Genomic DNA, 20,186 nt, shown 5'->3' with positions numbered 1-20,186 from the left:
CTAGATGAAGTGAATCGGCTACGAGAGATCAAAGCCGGCCTCGCTGTGGACCGCATAGAGGAGCTTTTCGAGGCACTGCGCACGCGATGCGTACGCGGGCAGTTTGAGCAGATTCACACACGTAGAGGCAGTAGGAAGACGCGTCACGTCGTCGCCGGCGTTCCGGATGGCAAACTGGGGGTTCAGCTCGCTGAAGCCTAGCAGAGGGGGGTTGGGCGAGCTCGTGACAAAGCGCAGGAATGCTTTGCGGGAGGCTTGGTCCATGCTCTCGAGGGCCTCCCAGAAGTAGGTCACTGCGAGGTCTTTTTCGTGGAAGCCGCCATAGACGGTGTGCGCACGCAGGTCTGCCAGGTCGATGGGCGAGTCGGTGCCGCTGACCAACACCCCGAGCTCGTCACGGCTCAGCAGACGCAGCCAGCGGGGGTCGATCAGCTCCGAGAGGCCCTGGAAGAAAGCACGGCACTGCGGCTCGATCTGCTTGCTCAGACGGTAGCGCGACACGTGGTAAATGTACGACAAACGGTTCTCTTTCGTGACGGGAATGTCTGCGCCGCCGGGGATGAGCTCGGTGGTGTGTGTCACGCCAAACTCCTCGTCGGACACGGTAAAGTTGAGCGCAAAGTCGTTTTCCACGTCACCCGTGTAGTTCTTGAGCTGGATTAGGCCGCGGTACAGCGCGGCGTCGAGGCTGTGCAACGACGCAAGATCGTCCAGGTAGCCTTGGTGGCCGAGCCACTTGCCCAGGAAGAAACTCGCGAGCTTGACGTCGACGAGAATACCGTCGTACAGCGCTTTGCCGAGGATACGGCCTAAAAAGGTGTACCACTCGAGCTGGTCCGGCTGCCGCGCATAGCTGTGGGGGTTGGGGTACAGCTCCTGCCGCTCGTTTGTCCGCCACAGGCCGCGGTCCGTGTCAAAGACCTGGCGCGTGAGGGTCGTGAGGAACTCTTTAAAGACACCGCCGCCGTCAATTCCGGCTTCGGGTTGGCCAAACTGATCGATAAAGACGATTTCCACGGGCTCTTTCAGACGGGGGCCTAGCGAGTTGAGCTGTGCCATGCCGTCGGTCGCAATCGACTCGCGGCGCACCGTCGCACGGTGCCGGCTTGTACGCGAAAAGAGGTCGCGGGAAATGTGCAAGCGCTCGGCATCGTTGCGCACAAACTGCCGGAATATTTCGACGCGCACTTCAAACGGAATCACAAAGGGAATGTTGTTCAACACACCCAGCCTCGGGCTGATAAAGGCCAGCGTCCGCGCGGAAAAGACCGAGTGGCGCAGCCGCGCAGCACGGGGCGCATCGTCGACGTCCATCTCGTCGCGCGGCGTGGCCAGGTCGCGCTCTTCCAGCACAACCGACTGGATGAACGACGCAAGGTCCTGCTGGCTGAGCATGTGCCAATGGCCCTCGGGTGTAAAGGCGTGACGCGCATCACGGGTATGCAGCTGCTGCAAAAGTCGCGTTGCGAGCTCACGGAGCGCAAGGAGCGGCATGCTCGTGCCTGGCACTACCGCACTGCCAGACCCGTCGCCGACAAGCTCCTCGTGCCAGTACAAGACAAAGGCGAGATTACGCAGCATGCCGCTCAGCGTCACGAGCTCATCGAGCGAAAGGGGGTTCTTGCCGCCCGACGCAAGGCGGTCGGGCGGGTAGAACTCGTCGTCGCCCATCGTCAAGAGGCAGCGGCCGTACAACTGGCACAGCACGACGAGCACCGGCCACTCTTCCCTGAGCGACTCATCCACCAGCGCTTTGCGCGTTTCGAACAAGCGCGCCGAGGCGCCGGACGTGCCGAGCTGCCGTGCAAGCTTGTTGCCACGCACATAGCCGCGCCACAGCTCACGCACGATCGCACCGACCGACGGCAGATGCGCGGCGTGTGCAGAGCGGCCGATGCTGTGGTCGTAGCCATAGAGCACCGTCGTGAGCACGCCTTCGCACTCGGCGCTCGGCCAGGCATGCAGCGTCGCGACCAGAAACGCGCACAGAGGGCCGCGTGTCCGCGACGCGTGCTTTGTGCTCTGTGCGAGAATCGCGTGCAGATGCGAATCGGACACGAGAATGCGGAGGTTGTGGTAGCTCGCCTCGTCGAGCGTAGGGTATGATTGGGATTCGCCTTGCGGCTCATTGTCGCCGTCCATCAGCGAGCCGACCGAAGCCTGCACCGCGTCGTGCTCGGCCGTGGGCGCTGCAAACGTAGACGGCGGTAGTGCGTTTTGAAGCAGCGCGAGCGTCACGAGGTACGACTGCAGCTGAGGTCCGTCCATACGCGGCACCCGCTTCGAGGCAAGGAGCAGCAGATTGCCAAGGAGGTACGGCGAATGAATCGGGTTCTCGCTCAGCGCCTCATCGTGCGTAGCGAGGTCATAGTAGCTTCCGAGGGTCTGGGTATGCGCCTCGATTTCGTCCAGCGGAAGCGAAGCGGCCAAGGTCTGTACATGGCCCAGAGGCAATCGGGCCGAGAGGTGCGGCAGCGTCAGCACCGACGCCACAAAGCCGCGCAGCGCAACGGCACGGCCTGGCGCCTCGGAATCGGCAACGTCTTCGACAAAAGCGTCGCTGCTTGTGGAAAAGACGGCAAAGGGACGGAGCATTAGCTCCATGCAGAGCCCTGCGTCCTGTGTGCGCTGCACCGGAAGCGACTCCATGTACGCTGCCAGTGCGCGGTGAAGTCCGTGACGCAGCATGGAGCGCACGAGACGCGCCTGTGCTTCGGCGTACGACTCCTGCGCCGGCACCAGTTTCGCCATCGCGTCGATGTACGCCCCGGCCAGCTCACCGAGGCTTTTGGGGTGGTGCTCGAGCATGTGCAGCATCTGGCGCACGACAAGCGCAAGGAGTGTGTGCCACGCTTCGCCGCCGATACTCCACGCATCCTCCGGCAGATGCGCTGCCCATTGAACGACGTGCCTGGCGTGCCTGCTGGAGAACGCCGGCGTGTACGAGAAAACGAGGAGGCGTGTTCGGCGCACCCAATCCTCTTGCGATACGCACGGCCATTGCACGCCATCAAGGTCTGCCAAGTACGCGCCGCGCGTGCGCGCCGCGTCGCCATACGCGCGGAACGCCGCTTGGATGCGAGTCGCAGCCACATTTCGCTGCTTTTGCATGTGCCGATCTGCACGCAGCGCGCGTGCTTCGGCTGCGAGCTGCGCCGCCGATTTTCCGCCGGCACCACCGAGATTGATGTTGCGCTGGGGCCGCGACGACCCCGTAAAGTTGAACTCCATCGTGGAAGAGCGCCACCGCACGGCCCCGCTGACGCAAGCGCTACTATCGGGAAATCGGGCGAAGTTTCGGCGTGGAGGCGACGATGGGCGAAGCGCTAAGCGGACGGCAGGCGCTGCCGGTGTGGGCCGGCCGGGAGACGATTGTCGAGCGGATTCGTGAACAGGACACGGTGATTCTTGTGGGTGAAACGGGTAGTGGTAAAACGACACAGGTGCCGCAGTTTCTGCTGGAAGACGGCATCCTTCCGCGCGACAGCCGGCTGATGATCGGCATTACGCAGCCCCGTCGTGTCGCTGCGACGTCGCTTGCGCGCCGTGTCGCATCCGAGATGGGGTGCGCAGACCCAGCGACGCTCCTGCACAAAGGAAGTGACGACAAGCCGGAGTATGTCGGTTACTCGGTCCGTTTCGACGACCGGACGAACAAGAACACCAAGATCAAGTTTATGACCGATGGTATGCTCATCCGCGAAGTCCTCGGGCCAGCGGATGCGGCGCTGGAAAAAGGCAAGACAAGGACGGGGCTCTTGAAGCGGTACGGCGTGCTCATCATCGACGAGGCGCACGAGCGCTCGCTCCGCACCGATATGCTGCTTGGTCTCGTGAAGCAAATCCAGCGCGAGCGGCGGCGGCGGCACGAGGCTGGAGAGGCTATTACGCCGCTCAAGCTCGTGATTATGAGTGCTACGATTGACGCCGAGCTGTTCTCGCGCTTCTTTGCGTCCGAAGCTACGCCCACTGTCCCGATCCTGTACGTCGCTGGGCGTCAGCACGGCGTGCGGCTGTACCATACCGAAGAGAGCTGCCAAGACTGGACAGATGCAGCGGTGCGTGCGGTGATGCAGATCCATGTGTCCAAACCGCTCGGCGACGTGCTCGTCTTTGCGACCGGCCAGGAAGAGATCGAGTCGCTCGCACAGTCGCTGCAGCTCTTTGCCTCGCAGCTCGACGCCTGGGGCGCGGACGAAGGGCGCGAGCCTCCGGCCCTGATTGTGCGCCCGCTGTATGCGGCGCTCGGCCCTGCGGCCTCGACGGCCGTCTTTGCGCCGACGCCGCCAGATACGCGCAAGGTCGTCCTGGCGACCAACATTGCCGAGACCAGTATCACGATTCCCGGGGTGAAGTACGTGATCGACTCGGGCCTCGTCAAGGAAAAGGTGTTTTCGCCGCAGACAGGGATCGAGACACTGCAAGTCCTCCCCATCTCGCAATCGTCCAGCGTGCAGCGCGCCGGTCGTGCGGGTCGTGAAGGGCCGGGCGAGTGCTACCGCCTCTATACAAAAGACGCCTTCCAGGACCTGCAAAAGTCGCCAGTTGCCGAGATTCACCGCACGGAGCTCTCCGGCGCGGCGCTCCAGCTCTATGCGATGGGCGTCGATCCGTTTACCTTTGACTGGATCGATCCGCCGGACACGTCGCTGCTGCAAGAGGCCGTGCTGCACCTGGCCGAGCTCGGTGCAATCGATACGCAGCGCGAGTCCAAGGCGATGCGCCTTACGCCGCTGGGCCGCAAACTTGCTCTTCTTCCCATCACGCCGTCGTACGCACGCCTGCTGCTGGCCGCGGCAGAGCGCGGGACGCACTGTGCGCGCCAGGCTCGGGACCTCGTCTCGGTCCTCTCTGCAGACCGCGGCGTGTTTGTCGAGCCGCACGACCCCGAGCGCCGCGAGGCTGCGGAGCGTGCACGCGATGTGTTCCTCGACCCCAGCGGGGACCATGCGACGATGCTGAATGCCTTGCAAGGCTACCTCGCTGCACGCACGCACGCAACGCAGAGCCATGCATTTGCAAGCCAAGGCGCCAAGCACGAGCTGCGCATGTGGTGCCAGGCCCACTCGGTGCACGAGCGCACAATGAAGAATATCCTTGCGATTCGGAAGCAGCTCATGCGCATCTGCCGCCAGAATGGCATCGTGTGCGACGACGACGATGACGAGCCGCGTGCCAAGAGTGCACCCATTTCGGACGACGAGGACGAGGGCGATGCGCTCGTCGTTACCAAAGGCGGCCGTGCATGGAAAGCGGGCCGCGGCGAAGCGGAGGACTACCTCGACCTGCTGCAGTGCCTCGGCCAGGGCCGCCTGAGCAACACGGCGCTGCGGCAGCCCGACGGCACGTTCCGCCGCATTGCAGGCGGGCAGTCGTTCAAGCTGCACCCTGCGTGCACGCTGCATCCTGCTCGGCACAGCGCGCGCGGCACGTCTGCATCGTCCGTGCAGGCCATTGTGTTCGAAGAGCTCGTGCTTACGTCGCAAACGTTTGCGCGCACCGTGTCCAAGATCGAGCCTGCATGGCTGCAGGAGCTCGTCGGCGGCCGGGCGGATAAGTAGTCTCTATGTGCTGCTCCACTCCTCGCTGAGGCTGCGCAAGAGGTCTTGCCAATGCTTGCGGCGCTGGTCCATGTCGCCGGCGCGCCACAGGTCGGAGGGTGGCGTGTCCTTTGTATTTGCGCTTTTGCGTGAACGCAGCGCGTCGCGGAAGTAGGTCTGTGGATCGGAGAAAAAGCACTGGAAGTTGTGCAAGAGGTATAGTCCACAGTCGCAGTAGTTGGGCTGCTCGGCGACGTCGACGTCGACGTGCACTGGGTCACCGAGGCGGCGCAGGTCGACGTCTGCATCGATGTGCTTCTTGTCGCGCGCCTCAAGACGGAGGTAATCGCGCAAGAGTGTCTTGACCGGCCCGTGACTCGATCCCAGCGAGTCGAGGACCAGGACGTAGGCCTGCTCGGGCGGCGGGGCCCTTTCCGGCGTCGCGACGCGCCGCTCGCCCGGCACAATCTTGGTCGGCGTACGCGCAGGGCGTGGCGCCTGGGGCGGCGGCGTGCCTGCCGCGCGCCCGGCCGGCGGCGTGGCGCTCTTGGCGCTCGGTGCGGGCGACGCGCTTGCCGCGTCCACGTCGGGTGTATTCCGTGCCGAGCGGCGTAATTGTGGGTCGGAAGGCGCCGAGAGCACTGCACTGGGGTTCACGACAATCGCGAGGTACCAGTGCATATGCTCGTGGATAGGAATCACGAGGTACTTTTTCGAAAAGATGTCGACCTTGTTGGTCCACTTGCGCACTTGCTCGTACGACTTGGCACGGTCGCGAAACTCGCTCATCTTGAGGAAGAAGAAAGAGCTGAATACATGGATCTGAGACGCAAGGGCCTCGTCGCGCTGGCGCACCTGCTCGAGCAGGTAGCGCAGCCCGAACTCGATCAGGGTATCGTTCAGAAACTCGTCCGCGTCGAGGCGGTGCAGATCCGACTCGAGGATCGTTACAGCAAACGGCCCCGAGGCGGGGTACCGCAGAATGGGCACGCTGGGCGACTCGTCGGCGGGCGTGTGCCGCGCACTCCGCCGCGCCACCGTCCCGGCCGGCTCGGGGGACGACGGGGGCGAGGTCAGGGGTATCACTTTTTTCTCGCCGGGCGTCGGGCTCGACTGCGGCGTGCTACGCCGCTCGCGCACGGCAATCGGCTTGGACTGCGCAATGGTCGCCTTGTCGTGGAGAAGCGCAGGAAGGGCGTTGGGCGACGGAAGGCGCATCGGCAGCTTTTCCGACGCTTGGAGGCGGCGCTGCAATTCAGCCGCCTTTGCCCCGCCGAGGTCAGACGCAGGCCGCTGTAGGACGCTGCCGCGGACACGTTCGATAAGCGCGTCCCACTGCTTGGCCGCATAGCCCGAGCTCGCATTCGCCCAGAAATAGACGTGCGCTTTGCCCTCCTCCGGCTCGAGGCCTGGCGCGAGGCGCAGCAGCGACGCAAGGCTCGCTTTCCGCACAGACACAACAAACAGCTTGTGCTCCTCCCCCCCAATCGTCCAGTTAAAGATGTCGCGCATAGCAATCTTGCAGCACTCGTCCGCGCCGAGCATCACGGTAAAGTGATTCGCAAACGACACGAGCTCGAGGCGCGCGTCGCGCGCGTACCAGCCCTCATCGAGGTACATTGCATAGAGCGGAATCGCAAGGCTCTGCGTGCTGGGCGCGTCCTTAGGCCGCATCCGCGCACGCAGCGGCAGCGGCGCGAGGTTCAGCTCGTCTGGGCTCGAGTCGGCCGCGGGCGACGCGCTGGCGCGCGTCGGCGTGTGCTGCAGTCGCGGCGGAGACGACGCCATCTTGGGCTGCTTGGCACTCGGCGACGGCGCGCTCGGCGCGTCGCGCTTGCGCGCCGCACCACCCCGCTCCGGCTTGCCGTAGAAGCTGGCCGGCGTAATCGGCGTGCGGTAGGGCGACTGCACCGCGCTCGGCGCGCGCGGCCGCGCAGGCTTTTCCTCCCGCCCCGGCCGCGCGTCTACCCCGCCTGCGCGGCCTGTGCCCGGACGGAGGCGCTCGCGCCCGTCGTACAGGTTGCCGCGCTCCATCGTGGGACAGAAGCACGTGTCACTATCCTCCACATGGGTATCGATCCTATGCAATGGGGGTGTCGTACGCGATGCCGCGGCCCTCCCAGAGCGCGCGGCGCTTGCGCAGGAGCGCCTGCGTCCAGCTCTTGACTTGGGGATGCGCGATCTTTGAAGCGGCGCCCAGCCAGAACTGCTGCAGGTCGCGTGTGCCGTGCGCGAGCTCGTACTCGTAGGTCTGGAGGCAGAGCTCGAAGCAGTCGAGGTCCTTGACGAGGCGTGCCTCGGCGGTCGTCCGCTCCTCGTACTCGTGCCAGAGCTGGAGAATGTTGGCCGCCGCCGGGGAGTTGCCGAGGAGGTCCTGCGTGAGGTAGTGGATCGCCTCGGTCTCGCGGCGCTGCTTCTCGGCCTTGTCGACGCGACACATGGGCGTCAGGTCGCCGACCTGCGCCTCGGCGAGGTCGTGCACAAGCGCCATCATGACACACTTGGGAATATCGAGCCCATCGGGACGCACAAGCATCGCCAGCATTGCCATGCGGTACATGTGGTCCGCAATCGACTCGGGCGCAGGAATCCCGTGATGGTACCAGCCGGTACGCTTCGACAGCTTGAGGTTCTGCAAGAAATGCATATAGTACAAAAGCTTGGAAAGGTCGTCCGTGCCCGCGCCGCCAAAGATGGACTCGAGCGCACGGGGCTCGCTCTCGGGGCCAAGCGATACGCGCAACGACGCACTCGGCACGTACGGCACGGGAGGTACGGCGTTCGCGCCGCCATGCCGCTGCGAGCGCGTGCTGGCCGTGCGGCGCATTGGCATGTCGCCCGGCTTGTGCGTGTCGCCGGCCGCAAAGCCCGTCGTGCGCAGACTGCTCGCGAGCATGCCGCTGCTTGGCACACGGCTCGTGGGGCCGGGCGAGCGCTTGAAGCCACGCACGGCCTGGCGCAGCGAGGGGACCAGCATCTTTTCCTTGTACGGCAAGCTCGTCTTCGGCTCGCGGTCCAGGCCGTCGCTTATCTCGCGGCGCGGCGCACGCATGGGGATTCCGGGAGGGAACTTTTTCGCAGGCACCGAGGCCGCAAGCCCGGCGGCACTCGAATCGAGCTGGTCGACGCGGCTCTGCCACGCTCCCCAGCGCCGCTCGCCTTCGGCAGTCCAGAGCTTGGATGACTGCTGCGGGCCTTGCAGGTTGCGGTGCGAGGGGGTGTTGGCCGCAAGCACGCCGGCAAGCGCCAAGTCCTCGTCCGCGTACCGGTCGTGGGGGCGGCTCGTGCGGCGCTCGGGCTCGGCACGCACCGCACGCCGCGCAGCAAGCGAGCCAGACAATTGCTTATCCTCGACCATATCGTACGGCCCTTGCTGCTCGTGCTCGTACGATGGGGGCGCAGGGCGCTCGCCGTAGATGGGGTTCGACGTGTCGACGCCCGAGAACGACATCGCAAGGCCTGTGTTGAGCTTGTACGACGCCTCGGTATCCAGCGCTGCACGGTCCTCCGCCTCAGCATCGTCGGCGCGGGGGGCGGCAGGCTGCATGGGCGCATTCGCCGCGTCCAGCTCGAGGTCTTCGTCGATCTCAAAGACGGGGTCGTCCGACTCGAGGCGGTTGGCCTCTTCCTCGATGGCGCCCGCATCGTCGTCGTTGGCAAATGCAACGTGGCGGGGTAACGAGGGCCCCTCCGCTCGAGCAGGCGCAGGCTGCGCCGCTTTGGGCGCAGGGGCAGCGGCTTTGGGCGCAGTGGAAGCAGGGGTGTCCGCGGCGGCCTTGGGCGCCGCGTGCCTGTCGTCTGCACGCTGCGTGCGCTCTGGCAGGCCGCGGCCGAGGCGCGACAACGACTGCGAGAGCGCGCCGACTGATACTTGCCGCGCCGGCGCCTCGGTCGACGGGCGCTTTACAAACGAGTCCGCTGGCACGTCCAAGCCCCGCGCACTTCCGCTCGGCGCAGCGACCGGCTTTGGCGTGCTGTGCGTGGCAACCTGGACGTGGTCGGTCGCGTCCTGGATCGCGCTTTGCAGGCTGTGCTGCGTCTCTCGCACAAAAGCAGCAATGTCGTGCAGCGCCGTATCAAAGCGGCGCTGGAGCTTGCCGAGAATTTCTGCCTCGACCGGGCTCTGGGAGACGGGTGAGGAGCGGTCGACGAGCCGCGTGGGAATCGCAGGGAGCATGTACGCAGCTGCGGCACTTTCAAGCGCATGGAGCGGCGCGTGCTCCGTGTCGTTGGAGCGGTCCGGCAGCAAAACGCCGAGCGCCGCCGAGTACGTCGGCAGCGTCTCTTTTGTCGAGATATCCGCACCCGCGATACACTTGTCCGAGAGCCACAGCGTGCGATCGCTGGGCACGATAGGAAGATGGGTGTGTAACAAGTCGTGTATTGTCGCATCCTGATCCTTTTCCGAGGCGCCCGCACTGGCGGGTACAGCATACACGTCTGACATGCACAGCTTGCACATGACCTCGGTCACCGCGGCGCCGTTCTTTTGCATGCGCCCTGCGTGCGTGTAGCGAGGCAGGGCCTGTTGTCAGTCGCGCGACGTACGATCGAAAGGGAGTGCGGATCGCTCAGCTCGAGCTCCGAGGGCCATGGTCCACGCTCGCTATGCAGTATGCGGCCGCGTATCCGGATGTTCAGGCACGGACACGCCCATACGCCGGGCGGCGCGCCAGCCTCAGTGTCGGTCATGCTGCCAGTGTCGGAGGGAGCAACTCGCCACAAACGCCCCGCGTGACTAGGAATGGATCGGGCGATCGGGGCACGCATTGGCCAAGCGATCTGCATCGGGTGAAAATTTACCAGCATGGCGAAGCGGCCGCGTCCGAGGAAGCGCTCGTCGAAGAAGGCCGGCGGCGAAGGCGAAAGTGGGAATGCAGAGGTGGCGAGTGTAGAGAAGGGTGTTGAGAGTGTGCCCAAGGCCGAGGCCACGGTCGCGCCCGAGGCAGAAGCCACTGCGCAGCCCGCCGAAGCGGTGCAGCCCGCCGATGCGGCGCAGCCCGCCGAAGCCGCCAAGCCTGCCGAGCCCATTCCGACCCCAATGCAGGATGATGCGGACGACAGCGATGACGATACAGGTCCGCAAAAGAAGCGCAAGCGTACGCGCAAACGCAAGAACCCCTACGCCGAGCCCAAACTGGGGCCGGCGCCCGAGTCGGTCGAAGGCACGAGCGAGGCTGCCCAGCGCGCCATTGCCTACGCACAGGCATACCTCAAGGACAAGGAGTCGTGGAAGTTTTCCAAGCCCCGCCAGAACTGGCTGGTGCGTCACATTCTCTGGTCGCAGCCGATTCACGAGGCGGCTTCGGAACTGAGTGCGCTTCCGGAAGCAACGCGCAACGCGTTGCCGCAGGATGTCCAGACGACGCTTGTGGCTGCCTTGCAGCTCCCTGAAGGGGGCGCGTGGGTGCCGGATGAGCACGTGTCGGTCGTCTCGGTCTACTTGCAGAGCATTATGGGTCTCGCGAAACAGGTATGTCGTCCTGCTCACTCAGCGCATGCTCGACTCTCTTACTGACGCGTCCGAGGCGACGATCCCGGATGCGCCGCCCGCACTCCTTGAGCAAGCCAAGCGCCAGGCGATTGTTGGCGAGGCGCAGTCCGACGCCAAGCCGGCCGAGCAGCCCGAGGACGAGGCCGAGGCCAAGACGGAAGGCGAGCAGCTTGCCGCCGACGCCCAAGCAGCGTCCGATGCTGCAGAACAAGCGAAGGCGTACAGTCTCGCGCGTACCTGGTGTACGCTGCGTGCGGCGCGTGCTGCCGAGGCCCTGCAGTGGATCCAAGCGCGCGAAGCTGCCTAGCTATACCCTATTTCTCGTAGAGCATCGCACGGAACTTGTCCTGTCCTTGTGCGTTGGACGGCGGCGCACGCGGCGTCGAGTGCACGCGCGCAAAGCCAAGCGCACCGCCGCGGCCGCGGCGGCCACGCGCGGCACGCGGCGCAAACGTCTCGGTCGGCGGCGCGGGCGTGTGCGGCGTGATCGTCAAGGGATGCTCGCCGTACGCCGCAGCGGCCGCAAGCACCGCGCGCCCGGCCGTTTCGGCATCAGCAAGCTCGACAAGGCTGCTGTCCGAATGGCGCTCTGGCGTCCAAAAGACGCGGCGCACAGAGCCGGGGCCCAGCTCTTTTTCCAGGGCTTGCTGGATGAGCGCCTCTTGAGCGTCCAGCGGCAGGCCACGCACCTGCACGGAGCGTGCAAAGCGGTCGTCTTTGCTCTCTTCTTTTTGTTCCGAGTGCCCGCGGCGGCCCGCATCGGCGAGCGTCACCGCGACGAGCCGCCCTTTGAACTTGGTGCTGTTGGTCGCCTGCATCGCGCGGCGTGCGTCGATCTCGCTGTGGAACGTGATGAACGCAATGCCGCGGCTCTTGCCATCGGGGCGCAGAGGAACGCGCACGCTCTCGACCGGTGCGTGCGCCTCAAAGAACGCTTGAACCTCGTCCTGGGCGACAGTGCGAGGCAGGCCGGTCATGTACAGCTCGCGCTCATTTGCATTCGCATCCGAGCGCTGCTTCTTGTGCGAAGGGTTCGACAAAAAGACCTGGAGTGCAAACTCTTCGTGCCACTGTGCACCGTGCTCGGAAAGCGCAGCCTGGGCGTATTCGGGGCGGACAAACTGCACGTAGCAAAAACGGCGCGACTGCACAAACTTGCGGCTCGGCCACCGCACGTCAAAGATCGCACCGTACTTGCCAAAACGCGTACGGATCATCTCGTCATCGGTCTCGGGCGCAAAGTTGGTGACGTACAACGTGCACAGGTAGCTCAGGGAGATGTGCACCTCAAAGCCACGCACGCGCTTCAGATCGCGTGTGCGTGCGGAGGCGACCATGTCACGGTCGGTGAACTCGACGAGGGCTGCCGACGTCGGCTCGCCATCCGGCGAAGGCGCATCCACGGCTCGGGGACCAAGGACCTCATAGATGGTGCCGCACTCGCGGAAAAAGGCACGCACTTCGCTCTCGGCCACATCGGCGGGCAGACCTTCGACCAAGACCGAGGAGAACTCGCGGTCGCGCGGCGGTGCGGGGGCCTCGGTACGTCCCTTCTTTTGGTCGGACGGCCCTGGCGCGTCGACGTCGTCGGCCTTGCGCTTGAAAGATTCCGGCGCATCGGGCATCGGAACGTCATCAGAGGCCGGGGCGGCAACAGGGGCTGGGGGAGGAGCCTGGGCGGCCGGGGCTTGGGCGGCCGGGGCTTGGGCGGCCACGGCATGCTCGGTCATCGGCTGAGCCTCGCTTGGCCAAACAGCCGGCGCCTCACTCGCTTTGTCCTCGACAGGCCCTGCGCCTTGCGTAACGGACTTTTCCTCACTCGCCTTGTCCTCGGCAGCCTGCTGCATCGAGCGGTACCATGCCTTCCACATGCGATCCGTCTCCATCTTGGCCTTGGACTCGGCGTGCTCAATCTCGGACATCGAGCCGCGGGCATGCTCAAAACGCACCCATTCTTCAATGAGCGGCATCTTGTTTTCGTCCGTATGCCGCCCGGCACCCGCACGGAACAGCTGGCGTGCACGGGCATCGTTGTCGTGCCGCGCAAAGTACAGCGCAGCTTCAAGGTGGCCCTGCACGCTCGATGCCTGCTGCTTCAGCGCATTTTCCCAGACGTCCTCGGCCAGGGGGTAGAGGCCCGCAGCCGCCTCTGGGCCCGCTGTCGCACTCACCGAGCGCGCTCCGCGCTCGATCCAATCGACCATGTAGCGTTCGAGCGTAAAGCTCGCGTCGTACTCGCCCTTGGGCAGCTTGGCCATCTCGCCGAGAGCATGCGCAAGCACCTCGTACAGCGCCATGAAGCGGTCGAGGTCCGCGTGGAGCACGACCTCTTCCGGGGGAATGCGCTCGGCGGCCGCTGCGTCGAGCGTTGCATAGGCACGCTCGCCATCGACGCGCGCTTGCAAGAACGGCACGAGCGCCGCGCTGCCGCCCACTGTAGCAATCGTCCCGGACGCGAGCGCGTCCTGGTACACCTCTTCGAACTGAGCCCGGGGCTTTTGGAAGCGCACAAGCGTCCGGAGGTACAGCGCCCAGAGCCTGCCCGACGCAGGCAGCGTACGTACCGCGTCGTGGCACATGCTCAGTAGTGCCGTCGCCTCGGCCTTTTGGGTATTCACGAGCGCGATAGAATCGAGCCACATGGACTCGGGCGCGGCGCATAGCGCACGCGCATCGGCACGCGCCTGAGCCTGCTCCTTCTCGAGCATCTTGTGGCTTTTGCGGCCCTGCTTGGTCTTCCAGGCCTTTTCTTCGGCCGGCGTCGGCGGCTTGGCATAGTATGCGGCCTCTTTATCGTTCTTCCCGAGGGGATACCAGCCGAAGCGGTGCAGCGCGCGGCGGTAAAGCACTGCGCCGAACTCTTCCTCGGTCGCGAGGTGCGACTTGTCCTTGGCCGTGCGCATCGTCTTGACGCGGTGCGACTCCCAGCCGAGGTAGGCAGTCCACTGCTCCATCGCGCCGTGTGCGACGGCACTCTCGTGCCGCTCGTGGGCTTCCCAGAGCTTGAGCGCACCAGCATAGACCTTGTTCGCCGACGCAAGCGTCTCTTCGTACTCTTCCGGAGGATAGTGAGTCGAGACAAAGCCCGAGAATTCCTGAAAGACGCGCTCCAAAGCGGGATGGGGCACCTGCAGGCGTGCAACATAGATCTGTTTGAGCAGCTCGAGACGTTCGGCGCTCTTGTCGGCCTCGAGCAGCGAAAGCTCCCAGTGCAAGTATGGCTCCCACACGGCAGCCGACTCGGTCGGGTGCCACGCGCAGCGTGCGTACGCCGTACGCAGCGCAGTGCGCACTGCGTCTTCACTCAAGAGGTCGTCGAGTGTCTCTTGCGCGTCGTCGGCGTCCGCGGCCGGCAGCAGCGGACGCAGCGTAGCGCCGTCGGCATACATGCCATTCGGGCGCAGTGGCGGCGTGTCCTCTACGCCAGTCCACTCCTGAACAAGAGCAGAGACGTCGAGGCGTCCCCCCTCTGTGCCACTCACGTCGTGCGCGAGCTCGTCGAGGGCCAGGGCCGTGTTTGTCTGCGCAGTGTACAGCAAGAGAAGCAGGCTTGCATAGCGCACATACAAGCTCATGTCCAGCGAGTCGTGCGTGCTCTGTTCATGCAACTCGATCACCTCGCGCAGTGCATCGGCGGTCCCCCCCTCTTCCTGCATCGCACGCCTCGTCGCGAGGCTCAGGTACAGATGCCAATCCACTGGGCGCATCGCAATGTGCTCGGTCGTTTCGGCATATGCATGCACGAGATCAGCCGCGAGCTTCGGCAGATCCCCGCCCGCAAGCATCTTGCGTTGCAGCGAGCGCACCCATTGCAGGTAACTCCATGGGTCGAGCGTCGGTGCCGCGTCCTCCGCACCACGACCGTCCATGACCAAGGTCGATCGCTGACTAATCACTATGAGCGCGCGAGACGCTTTGCATGGCGAGGCGCCGCGCTTGGGCCAGGGAGATCTGGTCCTGGCGGTAGGCCAGGAGCTGGCCGTCGTCGCCCGTCACACGCACCTCGGTGTCGACCGGCGTGTTGTCGATCGGTTGGTCCGAGGCGACAAATGCGTCGTCGTCGTCGTCCATGTCCTGGACCTCCGCGTGGCGGTAACCGCCGGCGAGCTGGGTATAGTTGGCGTCGGACGTGCCCTGGAAGCGCATGCCCGGCTGCGCCTCGAACGGGCGAAAGTCGGAGATGATCTGGCGCACTTCCGGCGCCTTGGGCTTCGGCGCAGCATCCACGCGGAGCACGCCGCTGTAGTTCGGGCGGCGCGACTCGAGGAACTTTTGGCTGAGGCGCGAGCCGATCACCTTTCGGATGTGCGGCCGCGCGGTAAAGAGGTCCGGCGCCTGGCTCCAGATACGGATGTTGTGCTCCGACTCTTCGCTCTCGCGGTAGATGTTCTCGACGATCAGCTGCTTGGTGCTTTCGTTGCGGAGCAGGAGCTTTTCGTGCAGCTCTTGTGCGACCTGGTCCATGAGCTGCGTCGACTGCCCCTCGTCGCCCATCGACAGGGACAGTGAGCGCATGCGGTCGAGCACGGCGTCGCCGACTTCCTTGTGCAGCCGCTCCATGTCCATCACCTCGCCTGCCGCGGCAATCACGACGTGGCTCAAGAGCGACGCGGTGGTGAGCGGCACGAGCAACCCGCCCGTGATCTCGACGAGGCCGCGGTAAAAGTCAACCGCGTGCTGGTATCCAGAGAGCGCGGGCTCGCACGCCACGACAAACAAAGGAATGCCCCGCGACGACATGGAGCGCGCGAGCACGAGCGGGTCGTGGCCGTCCGGCGAGCCGTTCGGAAACCCGTCGCCGTACTCGCCGATGCCGTGCGGCGGTGCATCCGTGACGAGGATCGCCATCTTGGCCGCATCCGCGCGCCAGTCCTGCGTAAGAAGGGCAGCGTACCAAGTCGCATGCCGCCTTGAGCGCGGCCGTCGACGCTTCGGGCCCGTCGCCGCCGCCGGCCGCAAAGAGCGAGTTGAGGTTCTCCTTCATGAGTTGCACGTCGCTCGTGAATCCGACTGGGTCAGCGGCGTCACCTACAGTTCCGCGTAATGTAGACATGGTCCTGCGGCGGATGGTCGCGGTAGGCAATCAGCCCAAGGCGCAATGCGCCCGGCCCAGAGAGCAGCTCCGACTGGACGATCTGGGTCAGCGGCGCCACCTACATTGTCGCAGATCGATTCAATGTTGCGTGTCGCGGACTGCATAAGCGGCGGTACATACGTTGATACTGCGTTAGCTCAAGCACGTACTAGGACCCCATCGATCCAGTAGCGTCGATCAGGAACACGAGATCGAGCATGCGCCCGTTCGTCGGCACCTCTGCAAACGCATCCTGGCTCGTTCCACCGCCATTCATCCACTCGGGAACAACAGACGGGTCTATCGCTGCGCCAAACATCCTGCGTAAGCCGCGCTACGTACCCAAACGCGCCGCCGCGGCCGCCAGCGCTCCGGTCCATCGTTCCAAGTCGCACAACGTCGGGTTGTTTAGTCATCGGGTCGTGCGGAGGCGCGTCGCGGCACCCACGATGGCGACGGCTGGGGGTGACAAGAAGCCGGTGGCGCTGCCGGCGTCGAACGAGTAGGTTGTTGTGCTGACGCAGTATCCATGCAACATGGGCATTTCTCGAGAGTGGTATCGATGTGATGGTACGCAAGACGGCTTACCCAGATGGCTCGCCTCACGGAAGGCATGTCGTATGAGCGATACATGCAGCTGTACACGGTCGCCTACAACTACTGCATCAGCAGTGGAATGCAAGGTGCGAGTGGCATCGCGGCGGGTGCGCACCTCGTCGGCGGCGAGCTGTACTCGCGCGTGGCGCAGTACTTCCAGCGCCACCTCCAGTCGATTGTCGCCGAGAGCGAGCGCCTGGACGGCGAGGGGCTCTTGCGCTACTATGCCACCGAGTGGGAGCGGTTCACGAACGGCGCCAACTTTGTGCACCGCCTGCTCGTCTACCTCAACCGCCACTGGGTGAAGCACGAGCGCGAAGAGGGCCGCACGGATGTGCACACCATCTACACGGTACGTCGTTTGTCTGACGCAGCTTGCGTTGATTCAGTGGAAGCGCTACGTCTTCCAGCCGATCCAGGCCACGACCAAGCTCACGCGTGCCGTCCTCGAGCAGATTCGTGTGCAGCGCGACGGCGGCGTGATTCAGTCAAGCCTGCTCAAGAGTGTGCTCGACAGCTACGTCTCGCTCGGCATTGACGACACGGACGCGACGCGCGTGAACCTCGACGTGTACCGCACCGAGTTCCAGCAGTCGTTCCTCGAGGCGACCGTCGAGTACTACCGTGCAGAGAGTGCCGCGTTTGTCGCGAACAACTCGGTGACGGACTATATGAAAAAGGCCGAGACGCGCCTCTTGGAGGAGGAGGACCGTGTCGAGCTGTACCTGCACGCCTCGACGCGTCGACCGCTCAGCGACGTGTGCCGCGAACAGCTCGTGGCGACGCACCAGCAGCTGCTTTGGGACCACTTCAAGGCGCTGCTCGACAATGAGATGACGGGCGACCTGAGCCGCATCTATGCCCTGCTGATCCAGATTCCCGACGGCGTCGAGCCGCTGCGCCAGCAGTTTGAGGCGCACGCACGCGCCGCGGGCCTTGCGTCGGTCGCGAGCGCGGTTGAAGAGGCGCCGGACGCGGTGGATCCCGCGCGCTATATCCAGGCGCTGCTGCGCGTATACGACCAGAATATGCAGACGATCGAGGCCTCGTTCCAGTCCGAGGCCGGCATGATTGCGGCGCTCGACAAGGCGAGCCGTGTCTTTATGAACCAGAACCAGGCGACGGGCACTTCGGCGAGCAAGAGCCCGGAGCTGCTGGCCAAGTACGTCGACAGCCTCTTGAAGAAGAGCAACAAGGGTATGGAGGAGACCTCGATGGAGGACGCGCTCGACCAGGCCATGGTCGTGTTCAAGTTCATCGAGGACCGCGACTTTTTCCAAAAGTTCTACTCCAAGTTCCTCGCGCGCCGCCTCGTGACGTTTGCGTCGGCGTCGGCAGACGCAGAGGAGAGCATGATTGCCAAGCTCAAAGAGGTGTGCGGCTTTGAATACACCAACAAGCTCCAGCGCATGTTTACAGAAGTCGGCCTCTGCCGCGAGCTCAACGAGCGCTTCCGCGAGGCCGAGTCACAGCGCCCGGGCTCGGCGCTCGGCGAGATCGACTTTTACGCGTTGGTGCTTGCCAACGGTATCTGGCCCTTGCAGGCACCGGCATCCGACTTTAGCGTCCCGTCGGAGCTCCAAGGGATCCACGAACAGTTCAAGCAGTTTTACGGCACGCAGCACTCGCGGCGTGTGCTGACTTGGCTCTGGCACCTCTCGTCCAATGACGTCCACACCACATACCTGCCGCGCAAACACATCTTCCAGACGTCTACATACCAATGCGCGGTGCTGCTCCTCTTTAACACGCACAGCGTCCTAACCTTTGACGAGATCGCGGCGGCGACGCGCCTCGACGCGACGACGCTCAAGACGGCGCTCCTGCCGCTCGTCAAGAGCAAAGTGCTGCACGAGCTCGATACGTCCTACTCGCTCAACATGGGTACGTCTCACTGCTAACCCAGACTTTAAATCGAAAAAGGTGCGCGTCAATCTCCAGATCCCAGTGCGCGCGGAGCAAAAGGCCGAGTCGACCGAGGTAATGAAAACCGTCGAGGAGGACCGCAAGATGCTCCTGCAGGCGACGATTGTGCGGTACGTGCCATGGCTGACGCAGTATCATGAAAGCGCGCAAGACGCTCAAGCACAACCTGCTCCTCCCCGAGGTCATCACGCAGGTCCAGGCGCGCTTCCAGCCCAAGGTGTCCGACATCAAAAAGGTACGTGACGCTACTTATACAGGCTATCGATGCTCTGATCGAGCGCGAATTCCTCCAGCGCGTCGAGGGGGAAAAGGATACCTACTCGTACGTCGCCTAAGTAGCTAGGCTTGGCAGTAGGCTGCAATCGCACGCTGGCTTTCCACGGGGCCGTGCTGCATGAGAAACGTCGCACTGTGCGAGCCGGGGAGGTGCACAATGTGGTGCCGCGTCGCCGCCTGGGTCAGCAGGCCCAGTAGCATGACAAGCGCCCCGGCAAGGGGATGCACCGGAAGGACCACTGCGTGAGAAGAGAGACGTACCGCCGAGCGCGACACCGGCACTCATGCCGCCGATCAGGTTGCGCACCAGCCACTCAGTGTTCCATTCACGCGCGGCGGCTGCGAGGGGGGCCAGCCATGGATGCTGCTGCGCATCGTGCGCAACGCCGATCCACTGGCTCAGGTCCATTCGGGCCGCCTGCTGGGCTCGCCCGTCGGCAGGGAGGCGCGAGTCCCATACAAGGACAAACGAGAGGAGGAGGAGCGTGCTGATGTTTGAAAAGAGCAGCGCGACCGATGGCATGTACCATCGGTAGAGCTGTGCATGGCGTGTGGACCGCTGTGCCCATAGACGGCAGAGAACGTAGCTCAGCCCGACGACGGCCGTATGCAGCAGCACCATCTCGATGAGCGTCGCAAAAAAGACGCGCATCGTACTGTGCAGTGACGGCGCCAGGTACGGCGCCAGGGCCGCGAGCCACGCCCACGGGCGCCGGTAGTCCCTCGGAAACAAAATAGGGACGTGGTCGCGTGCTACCGCGTAGGGATGCACGCCTGCGTCAGAATAGGCACCTACATATACTGAACCAGCGCAAGTCTGTGTCAGCACAAGCACGTACAACTCTCGACCAGGACGAATGCAAGAAAGTGGCGCACATGTGCCCAGAACTTGGGAAGTGCGCCACTCTGAGCATGGGAATCAAGTCCGCTGCGGCCGCGGTTGTACAGGATATGGCGGTATACGCGCGGTTTGGACAGGATCTGGATGAGACGTGGCACGTACCAAGTCAATAAACAGGATGGTCGAGCCGTGCTCAAAGTACGGATCGGCGAGGCGCGCGCACCCCTCACTTCCTTTGGCATCGTATCCACACCGTGTGAGGACTACATGACCCGACCCAAACGTCGCAAGCAGCGCCGGCGTAGGCCGTGCACAGTGCACGCACACTGGCATGCCGGAGGTCACCTCCACTTGGACGGAGCGGCGTGCAAAGCAAAGGCACAAAATGAAGAGCGTGTGATCGGCAAGAGCTTTCCATGGCCGGTACAGCCCCTAGAG

General features: G+C 64.3%; 9 protein-coding genes across 9 annotated transcripts; 3 read left to right on the top strand and 6 right to left on the bottom strand.

Annotated features, from left to right (window-relative positions):
- Window positions 1–18: 18 nt before the first annotated feature.
- Window positions 19–3,231, bottom strand: HUL5 (HECT-type E3 ubiquitin transferase; the record flags this gene model as incomplete). The annotated part of the gene is made up of 2 exons (XM_060265444.1): window positions 19–2,911; window positions 2,996–3,231. 2 exons carry the CDS (start codon window positions 3,229–3,231, stop codon window positions 19–21), a joined length of 3,129 nt encoding a protein of 1,042 aa, XP_060121427.1.
- Window positions 3,232–3,314: 83 nt separating this feature from the next.
- prh1 (RNA helicase) lies at window positions 3,315–5,561 on the top strand (the record flags this gene model as incomplete). The annotated part of the gene is made up of 1 exon (XM_060265443.1): window positions 3,315–5,561. One exon carries the CDS (start codon window positions 3,315–3,317, stop codon window positions 5,559–5,561), a length of 2,247 nt encoding a protein of 748 aa, XP_060121426.1.
- A 3-nt stretch (window positions 5,562–5,564) lies between these two features.
- Window positions 5,565–7,574, bottom strand: MJAP1_001484 (Ulp1 peptidase; the record flags this gene model as incomplete). Its single annotated transcript, XM_060265442.1, has 1 exon — window positions 5,565–7,574. The coding sequence occupies one exon, from the start codon at window positions 7,572–7,574 to the stop codon at window positions 5,565–5,567; it is 2,010 nt and encodes a 669-aa protein (XP_060121425.1).
- A 46-nt stretch (window positions 7,575–7,620) lies between these two features.
- On the bottom strand, window positions 7,621–10,232 carry MJAP1_001483 (uncharacterized protein; the record flags this gene model as incomplete). Its single annotated transcript, XM_060265441.1, has 2 exons — window positions 7,621–10,065; window positions 10,089–10,232. The coding sequence occupies 2 exons, from the start codon at window positions 10,230–10,232 to the stop codon at window positions 7,621–7,623; spliced, it is 2,589 nt and encodes an 862-aa protein (XP_060121424.1).
- A 115-nt stretch (window positions 10,233–10,347) lies between these two features.
- On the top strand, window positions 10,348–11,341 carry MJAP1_001482 (uncharacterized protein; the record flags this gene model as incomplete). Its single annotated transcript, XM_060265440.1, has 2 exons — window positions 10,348–11,013; window positions 11,036–11,341. The coding sequence occupies 2 exons, from the start codon at window positions 10,348–10,350 to the stop codon at window positions 11,339–11,341; spliced, it is 972 nt and encodes a 323-aa protein (XP_060121423.1).
- Window positions 11,342–11,348: 7 nt separating this feature from the next.
- On the bottom strand, window positions 11,349–14,903 carry PRP24 (Splicing factor; the record flags this gene model as incomplete). The annotated part of the gene is made up of 1 exon (XM_060265439.1): window positions 11,349–14,903. The coding sequence occupies one exon, from the start codon at window positions 14,901–14,903 to the stop codon at window positions 11,349–11,351; it is 3,555 nt and encodes a 1,184-aa protein (XP_060121422.1).
- Window positions 14,904–14,922: 19 nt separating this feature from the next.
- On the bottom strand, window positions 14,923–16,488 carry MJAP1_001480 (uncharacterized protein; the record flags this gene model as incomplete). Its single annotated transcript, XM_060265438.1, has 7 exons — window positions 14,923–15,906; window positions 15,929–16,044; window positions 16,067–16,169; window positions 16,192–16,227; window positions 16,250–16,256; window positions 16,279–16,428; window positions 16,451–16,488. 7 exons carry the CDS (start codon window positions 16,486–16,488, stop codon window positions 14,923–14,925), a joined length of 1,434 nt encoding a protein of 477 aa, XP_060121421.1.
- A 69-nt stretch (window positions 16,489–16,557) lies between these two features.
- CDC53 (ubiquitin ligase (cullin) of SCF) lies at window positions 16,558–18,966 on the top strand (the record flags this gene model as incomplete). Its single annotated transcript, XM_060265437.1, has 7 exons — window positions 16,558–16,610; window positions 16,633–16,678; window positions 16,701–17,057; window positions 17,080–18,589; window positions 18,612–18,741; window positions 18,764–18,866; window positions 18,889–18,966. 7 exons carry the CDS (start codon window positions 16,558–16,560, stop codon window positions 18,964–18,966), a joined length of 2,277 nt encoding a protein of 758 aa, XP_060121420.1.
- Window positions 18,967–18,970: 4 nt separating this feature from the next.
- ARV1 (sterol homeostasis protein) lies at window positions 18,971–20,081 on the bottom strand (the record flags this gene model as incomplete). The annotated part of the gene is made up of 5 exons (XM_060265436.1): window positions 18,971–19,146; window positions 19,169–19,681; window positions 19,710–19,724; window positions 19,747–19,888; window positions 19,911–20,081. The coding sequence occupies 5 exons, from the start codon at window positions 20,079–20,081 to the stop codon at window positions 18,971–18,973; spliced, it is 1,017 nt and encodes a 338-aa protein (XP_060121419.1).
- Window positions 20,082–20,186: the final 105 nt, after the last annotated feature.

Source organism: Malassezia japonica, chromosome 2 (genome assembly GCF_029542785.1).
Source record: "Malassezia japonica chromosome 2, complete sequence".
In the NCBI taxonomy this organism is placed as follows: domain Eukaryota; kingdom Fungi; phylum Basidiomycota; class Malasseziomycetes; order Malasseziales; family Malasseziaceae; genus Malassezia; species Malassezia japonica.
This window is presented reverse-complemented; position numbering and strand designations above follow the sequence as displayed.